At 33.3% G+C, this 8,477-nt stretch overlaps 2 protein-coding genes across 2 annotated transcripts; both read left to right on the plus strand.

The window, feature by feature from the left end:
• The first annotated feature begins 540 nt into the window (after nt 1-540).
• On the plus strand, nt 541-2,993 carry LOC111411446. Its single transcript, XM_023041978.1, has 5 exons — nt 541-865; nt 1,268-1,693; nt 1,792-1,995; nt 2,192-2,622; nt 2,787-2,993. The coding sequence occupies exons 1-5, from the start codon at nt 541-543 to the stop codon at nt 2,991-2,993; spliced, it is 1,593 nt and encodes a 530-aa protein (XP_022897746.1).
• A 1,744-nt stretch (nt 2,994-4,737) lies between these two features.
• On the plus strand, nt 4,738-5,947 carry LOC111410626 (protein IRX15-LIKE-like). The gene has a single exon (XM_023041065.1). It carries the CDS (start codon nt 4,838-4,840, stop codon nt 5,780-5,782), a length of 945 nt encoding a protein of 314 aa, XP_022896833.1. The 5' UTR covers nt 4,738-4,837; the 3' UTR covers nt 5,783-5,947.
• Nucleotides 5,948-8,477: the final 2,530 nt, after the last annotated feature.

The following is an 8,477-nucleotide window of genomic DNA, read 5'->3' on the forward strand; positions in this document are numbered from 1 at the left end:
TTGATAGTTATTTATGCAAATAGCAAGTTTAGATATTGTGGTCGAATTAAAAAAGATATATGAAGCTAGCAGCCGTGAATCAATGACGGTGAATGAAATGAATTGATATTTTAGCAATATGAATTGAAAATGTCTTGAATTGTAAATTGTTAGATAACTTATATTTACTTAATTACTTCCTGAGTTTCCTGTCTTGGAATTTGGATCAGGGGCGAAATTGAAAATGTGTTGAATTTGGATTGTAGTGGCTCAGTTGTTGGACTTGGATTCTCAAATGTTGATTGTTACCCATTTTATGTAATTTTATCGGAACCTGTAAAAAAAAATTACATTAGGATATAGGCCTCTTGGGTTTTAGTTGTTTATATTTGATATCCAAGTATCAATTTGAGTATTTGTATTTCATTTATAATACTCGAGAAACATTGAGATCAAGGTCATTTTAGTTCATCAATTTTAGATTCGGAGTTCATCTCTTAACTTTCATTTCACTGTTGGTATATTTATGCAAGCTTTGTTTGGCTTGTAAGATAGGAAGATATGTTGAGATATTTTAAAAGGGTATCTCAAATATCTACCGAGGAAAATGTTGAGGCAAAGAAACAACGCATTGAGGAAATTTCTATTGAAGAAAATGTCAAGGCAAAGGAAGCCAGTGGTAAGGATGCTACTGTTGGAGAAAACGGTGAAGCAAAGGAAGCAAGTATTGATGACACTAATTATCAAGAAAATGATGAGGTAAAGAAAGCAAGTATTGAGCATACTGATGTTGCACAACTTCCCACAGATCCTGGATTAAGAACTCCAATATTGGATTATAATGTTAATTTGCGAGATCAAATAAGAAGAGTATACTTGCAGAGAGGTTCGTGTCAACCTCGGAGTCACGTGTTTCCACGTAAAAAATCAAGGTGATTCATTCCTGCTTAGTTCAATGAATGTCCTGATTGGTTAGAATATAGTATAAGTAAAAATGTTGCATTTTGCTTCTACTGTTATCTTTTCGGACCAAACAATGGGGAACAATGAGATGGTGATGCTTTTGTAAAAGAAGGGTTCCATAAATTTAAAAAGAAGGATAGACATGGAGTTCATGTAGGAGATGTCCATAGTTCACATAATCAAGCCCGAAGAAACTGTGAAGCCTTGATGAATCAAGAGCAACATATTGAGACAGTTTTATTCAAGCAGTCAAAACGAGCACGGAGTGTATATCGAATTCGTTTGAATGCATCAATTGATTGTATATGACTTCTTTTACGTCAAGGACTAGCTTTTTGTGGTCATGAAGAGTCAAATAATCAAGGTAACTTTCTTGAACAGTTGAAGTTTCTAGCTGATCATAATGAAAGGATTAAAGCTGTCACTTCGAAAAATGCTCCAAAAAGTCACAAACTAACATCACCAAAAATTCAGAAAGATACTGTAAGTGCTGGAGCTGTTGAAACGATTGATGTTATCATCAAAGATATTGATGATACATTCTTTTCAATTTTAGTTGATGAATATCAAGATATCTCAGTGAATGAGCAAATGTCCGTTGTTTTACGTTATGTTGATAAGACGGGACATGTGGTTGAACGTTTTATTGGGATTGAGCATGTTCCCAGTACTACAGGTCTATCACTTAAAGCAGCTATAGATAAATTATTTTCAAGATATGGGTTGAGTATATCCAGATTGCGAGGTCAAGGTTATGATGGGGTGAGTTCAAAGGTCTCAAAACACTTATTTTGTAAGAGAATCCAAGTGCCTTTTATGTTCGTTGTTTTGCTCATCAACTTCAATTAGCTCTTGTAGCTATAGCAAAGAAGAATAAGAAAGTCCAAAAACTCTTTAATTTGGTTTCTAGCATGGTGAATATTGTTGGAGCTTCTTCTAAACGTTGTGATATTCTCCGAGAGAAACAAGAAGCCATAATTTTTGAAGCACTCATTAATGATGAGATTTCAAGTGGGCGAGGTCTTAATCAACAAAGCACTATTGCACGTTTTGGTGATACATGTTGGGGATCATATTATCGTACTTTGGTTAGTTTGATTTTGATGTTCTCAACTATAATTAATGTCATTGAAATGATTTCAATTGATGGATCAACATGTGAACAAAGATGTGATGCTGATAATTTATTGGACTCAATGCAGTCATTTGAGTTTGTGTTTAATTTACACCTCATTGAGAACTATCTTAGGAATTTCCATTGAATTGTCTACGGCATTACAAAGAAAAGATCAGGATATTGTAAATGCCATGAGTTTAGTGACAGTATGCAAACAAAGACTCCAAGAAATGAGGGACAATGAGTGGGATTCTTTTTTGGATGAAGTCGCTTCTTTTTGTCAAAAGCATAATATTGATGTTCCTGATATGGATAGTGTGTTTGTACGCCCAGGTTGCTCATGGCGTAATACTGAAGAAATGACAAATTTTCATCGCTTTCGTGTGGATTTATTTTATTCTGTCATTGATATGCAACTTCAAGAATTGAATGCTCATTTTTCTGAGGTAAGTACAGAGTTACTTCTTTGTTTAGCATGTTTATGCCCTGATGATTCATTCTCTGCTTTTGACAAGGATAAATTAATTCGTCTTGCTAAGTATTATCCTAAAGATTTTTCAAAGGTACAGCTCATGACACTTGATGATCAGCTTTGAAACTATATTGTTGATATGCGCTCTAACAAGGAGTTCAGAGAACTGAAAGGACTTAGTGAACTTGCATTGAGGTTGGTTGAGACCAAAAGAAAAAAAGTGTATCCATTAGTTTACATGCTTGTGACTTTAAGATTAACTTTTCAGTTGCTACTGCTTCAGTTGAAAGAGTATTTTCGGCTATGAACATTGTGAAGAATCGACTGCGAAATCAAATTGGAGATCAGTGGATGAATGATAGCTTAGTTGTGTATGTGGAAAAAGATGTATTTAACGAAATCAATAACAAGACTACTATACGGCGTTTTCAAAGTATGAGAAGCCGTAAGGAACAATTGTAAAAATGTTCTACGGTTTGATTATTATCGTTATTTCTAACTTGAAATTCTTTTTTACGTAATTTTTTCTCGCCCACATTGGATCATAATCCTTGGTCCGTCCCTGTATGTCATCCAGGACTATCTTTAGTTTATTGTGAGACTATTTTGACATTTAATGGACTGCCCTGAAATTTGTGTGATTAAGCATTGGAATTGAATTGATGCTAGCAGAGATATTAACAGCAGAACCTGAAACTGAATTAGATAACGTTTATTATGAATAGCTCACATGAATATCTTTAATATGCAAATAATAATAATCTCAAATAGTGGTAGGACCCATCACAAGATACCAAGCACAACATCAATATCTAATCTTTGGACAGAGATATTGACTTATAAGCGGTACTCTTGGCGTAATGATCAAACATTGACGATAAAACAACGTGTCAATCAACAAATCTTTCTTTGGATCGATTTATTGATCACACATTAAACTAAACAATCGTCATACGTTTATCATCACAGGTGCACTTGCATTCGGCTAAATATTGACCTTCCTTTGGGCCGACCAATATTCCCATGAATAACACATGCATAAACACCTTTTAATATTCTGAGTTAGTCAATTTTCACAAGAGAGGTTGCTTTGACAACATGTTGTTTCAATTAACCAATTTTCGAATATTATATCTCTTAAAAGAGTCCTTAATACCAAAATTTGAAAAGGAAAATCACCAATTTTGCACATTTTGATTAGTTTTAAGCTTTAGGGGCCTTAGGATTAATAATTCAAACTTTAAGGGTGCAAAATTAATTAATTCCAAATTTTAGGGGTTGAAATCAATAAACTTGAAACTTTAGGGACCATAATTAATTAATTCAATACTTTAGAGGATCAATTAGAACAAATTTTAAAACTTTAGGGGCCAAAATTGGCCAATTCAAAACTTTAGGGATCAAATTTTGAAAATTTGAAACTTTAGGGGTTAATTTGAAATAATTATAAACTTTGGGGGACCAATTTGAATTAATAATTAAAGTTTGAGGACTTTAATTATAAAATTCAGGACTTTAATGGCCCTAATTAATTAATTTTAAACCTTAGGGACTGAATTATTAAATCCAAAACTTAAATGCACAAATCTTAATATAACTTAAAGGTTAGGGACTGAAACCTTAATTTTATAACTCTAACCCTAATTGCAAACAGGGGCCTCAAATTTCCTAATTTACAGAGGAAGCCCCTGCCCCCAAAAATCAACTCAAAAACAGAAAACCCTAAAAAAAGTTTTCTCTTCTCTTTCCATTGGGCGACGCCCGCCTAACAAAACGGGTGGCCGGCGTCCCTTCCCTTTTACAGCAGCGGCGCACTGCACAGCCAGCAGCGATGCCATTGCCCGCTGTCGATTTTTTTTTTTTTTTTTTAAATTTTAATTTGTTAATTATTTATTTAAAACTCGTTTGCAACTTTTTAAAAGTTTTGAGACTATGATTGTAATAGATTTTTTTATTTCTTTTTTATTTCATCCTCGTTTGACAATTTTTAAAATTTAAAATTGTTTAATTCAATATCATTCTCCATACAAATTAATAAAATTTATTTACTTTTTAGTCACACAATCTTCAAAAAATATTATTTAAAATTCTTTAATTCTTAAAATGATGGATAACAAACGGGGTGGTAATTAAAGTGGTGCCCACTGTCTCCATCATTGTACCTCAAGACCAATTCAAATTATTCCAACGTTTATTAGTTAAAAAAATACCGTGTTCACAATTGCATAGTACAAATACTGTGTTTTTCTCTGCACATCCATGTGAGAAACAGAAGAAGAAAGCGAAATTATAAAGTACAGTGTACGATGAAAACTAGTGAGAAATTCATAGTTCTCCACCCTTCGATTCATAAGCCAAGCGGCGGAGGTGGTGGATCTGCAGTTCCACCACTGTTTCACCGTACTTGGCTTCTGGCTTTTATGCTTTTTTTTACTGTTACTTTCGCTTTCACTCTCATAACCACCAGGGACGCCGTCAGAACCTCCGCCGGTGCAACCACCACTACCAAATCTGTGCTACCCAGGCCCATCTTTGACGCGCTTGTGCACTATGCTTCCACCAACACCACTTCCTTCTCCGGCCGCATGTCGTCAGCTGAACTGAAATACGTTGCCGCCGTCCTCCGCCGCTGTGCTGCGCCTTGTAACTTGCTTGTTTTTGGGATCACCCATGAAACCCTTCTCTGGAACTCTCTGAACCACAATGGCCATACGGTTTTTATTGATGAAAGCTCGTACTCAGTCTCCAAGCTCGAAGAAAAGCAACCGGGAATCGAAGCTTACGACGTGCAGTTCACCACCAAAGTAAGAGAATTATACGATCTAATAGAGCATTACAAAGAACAAATGAAAAATGAATGCCGCCCGGTGCAGAATCTGTTATTTTCAGATTGCAAATTGGCGATAAATGATTTGCCAAATCACATATACGACGTCGCATGGGACGTGATTCTGATAGATGGTCCTCGTGGCTACTTTCCGGCGGCTCCTGGGAGGATGGCGGCGATATTTACTGCCGGAGTTTTGGCTAGAAGTAAAAGGGGCGGCGCCGCCCATACCCATGTGTTTGTGCATGAAATTTACAGAGAAGTGGAGAAATTGTGCAGTGATGAATTTCTCTGCCGGGAAAATTTGTTGGAGACTAAAGATTTTTTGGGCCATTTTGTGGTGGAAAAAATGGATGCTAATAGCTTTGAGTTTTGTCCCAATTCTGGTTCATCTTCTTCTCCTGAATCAAATTCAGCGAATTGAGAAGATTAAGGAAGAACATGGCTAAGTAACTGTAATTATTGTTTTTTTCTTTTATGTTTTTGTTTCAAATTCAAAATATACATTGCCCTGCAAATGTGTAATTTACATGGATTTTCAGCTGCTAATTAAATATTAAAGGAGTTATTATCTAATTAGATTTTGGCCTTTTTTAGAAAAAATTTATACCCCGTTTGGTACTCTTTTTTTCAAAATACATTTTTCTCTCTTCTTTTCAACCACACATTCTTTATTAAAATAATATTACACATAAATTAAAAAAATTTCCTTATTTTTCAACCACATACTTCTCATCAAGTTACTATTCTAAAATACATTTTTACACAAAAATGTCTACCAAACACCCCCTTAAGTATTTCTTTAGCTTCTTTTGGCTTGATACTTGGCCCCTATTTGGTGGCATAAATTTGAATAGTAATTTTATTTTGGAGATTGGGTGATTAAAAGTTAAAAAAAAAAAAGTTCTGACTTTATACGTAGATATTTTATTGTATGAATGTGTGGTTAAAAATAAATTAAAAGAATCATATAGGGCTTAAGTGCTGTTTGACATGAATTTTGTTTTTGCTTTTTATAAAAGAGTTTTATAATGAGATATGTAATTTTTTATTTTAGTTAAATGAATCACTTTAAAAAATTTATTCAGAAGTGTTTGAACTACATTGTTTTAGTAATAATGCATTCTTAAATAGCGTATTGATGGGAAATATGTAGTTAAAAAATAAGAAAAAGTATTTGATTTGCGTGTAATATTATTTTATTAAAAAATATATAGTGGAAATAATATCAAATCATTATTTAAGAATGTATTTTTTTTGAAATAAATAGGCCTCAGTTATATTCAAAAGTAATTCCTCAATATTAAATGCAGAATTTTAAAAAATCATGTCCAGCTGTCCTGAGAATGATGACTAAGTTGAGGGTGACTGCAGCGTATTGCAATGGAGATAATTTAATCATCATTGAATTTTGCTATGGGTTATTAGTGGCTCATCAATCTTTAAAAAATTACTTATTGTTCACTAAATTTTGTTTTAGGTTATTGCTTGTTTATCGAAATTTAAAAAGTTACTCATTGTCCATCTAAATTTGAACAAGATCATTTGTTATTCACTGAATTTTGTTATAAGTAATACCGATCGAAATGACATATGTGATTGATAGATAAATTTATTCAAATTTAAATAAGCAACAAGTAACCTTTTAGATTTTAGTGAGCAAGTGGTAACCTATAACAAAATTAAATTTTGTTGAGCAAGTAGTAACCTATATAGTAAAGTTTAATGACCATTGATTAAATAAACTCTATTATAGTGTGATCTTTTCTTGCAACTTAATCCCTCAATGAAACAACGAACACATAAGAACTCGTATAAACAACTAGAACAATCAAATTTTTTTATTTTTTTGTTGCGGTGGAATTTATGGTTTTGAGGATAGAGGGTCGTCTCGGTTACAAATCATAAAACTCGATCCTTGTTTACAAATCATCCGTATTTTTCGTGCATGGTTCTCAAAATCGCGGACGATATTAGAAATTAGCCAATTTTTAGGTTAATTTCCATGGCGATCCCTCGTTTTGTCGTAACTTGAGAGATTACTTCTCACATTTCGCGTGAGGAATTTGGTTGCATTATTACTTGGTAGGAAGTGTCGGTGAGGGGACATTAGTCCATATAAAAAACAGTGGTCTAGAGCACCAGCCGTCCACAAACCATGTCGCACGATATCTATATATGGCCCCCTTTTTTGAGTTACCATTGCCCTACGGTCTTCAGTTCAAGATGTCCACTTCCCAGGTCCACCTTACCATCGGATGAAAATTTGATTTGATTATTAGAATTTTTTTTTTCCAAAGTCATAAAATAACCCAATTCAACCTTATCGATTATAACAATCATAGTTCATAACACGTACGAAAATCTCGATGTAAAATTTACCTCCAACGACGTAACCTAATAACAACAGTAGAGAGTAGAAGAGGTCATATCATACACAAATAATAAAGTCAGCAATTACTCTGGACATCACATTTGCATTCAAGATTAAAATTGAGGTCACATTCGAGGAATAAGAAGCCTTCAATACTCAACATTTAGAAGTTACGTGTGAAGTAACGTATCAAATGAGTTTAATAAAGTGAAAAATAAAATTTATTTAAATATTTATTTAGACCTTGTGGGGAATTTACTCTTACATGCAGAATGAAAATATTTTTCAATTTTTTCAAGGATTATCATCGTTTTGAGAGAAATCGTTATTAGAATTTTATCTTTATCGAATTCTTCAAATTTTTGTGAGAAACTTGATCATGAAAATTCACAATCTCTCATCTCATTTGTGAATCTTGATCCACCACAATTTTTTTATATTACAATTCTCCAATCGTCTAACCTCTTCTTTACTCTTCTCATGTTAGCAAATTAATGAATATGTTGTAGGGCTCTTGTAAAAAACTCAAATATTAATTGTTTATTTATAGATATTTAAGTGAGCTTGACCATCGATTATATTTAAGTCGACTGATTAGTTAATTAATTCAATTAATTAATCTTTGTCCATCAGTATACTAACCTAATTAATTAATTGACGAATGGGTCAATTTATTAATTTTTAGTTTCATTCTTCTAGTTCTCGTCTTTTGTGTGTGATTCATTAGATTCCTAAATACTATGTT

This window comes from Olea europaea, chromosome 15 (assembly GCF_002742605.1).
Source record: "Olea europaea var. sylvestris chromosome 15, O_europaea_v1, whole genome shotgun sequence".
NCBI lineage: Eukaryota > Viridiplantae > Streptophyta > Magnoliopsida > Lamiales > Oleaceae > Olea > Olea europaea.

Bases quoted from the DNA above. Each gene is read 5' to 3' on its own strand.
- LOC111410626 (XM_023041065.1), top strand. From the start codon at position 4,838: ATGAAAACTAGTGAGAAATTCATAGTTCTCCACCCTTCGATTCATAAG.
- LOC111411446 (XM_023041978.1), top strand. From the start codon at position 541: ATGTTGAGATATTTTAAAAGGGTATCTCAAATATCTACCGAGGAAAAT. The intron at 1,694-1,791 runs GTTATGATGGGG...AACTTCAATTAG, and splicing joins ATCCAGATTGCGAGGTCAAG to CTCTTGTAGCTATAGCAAAG. The intron at 1,996-2,191 runs GTGATACATGTT...GAACTATCTTAG, and splicing joins AAGCACTATTGCACGTTTTG to GAATTTCCATTGAATTGTCT.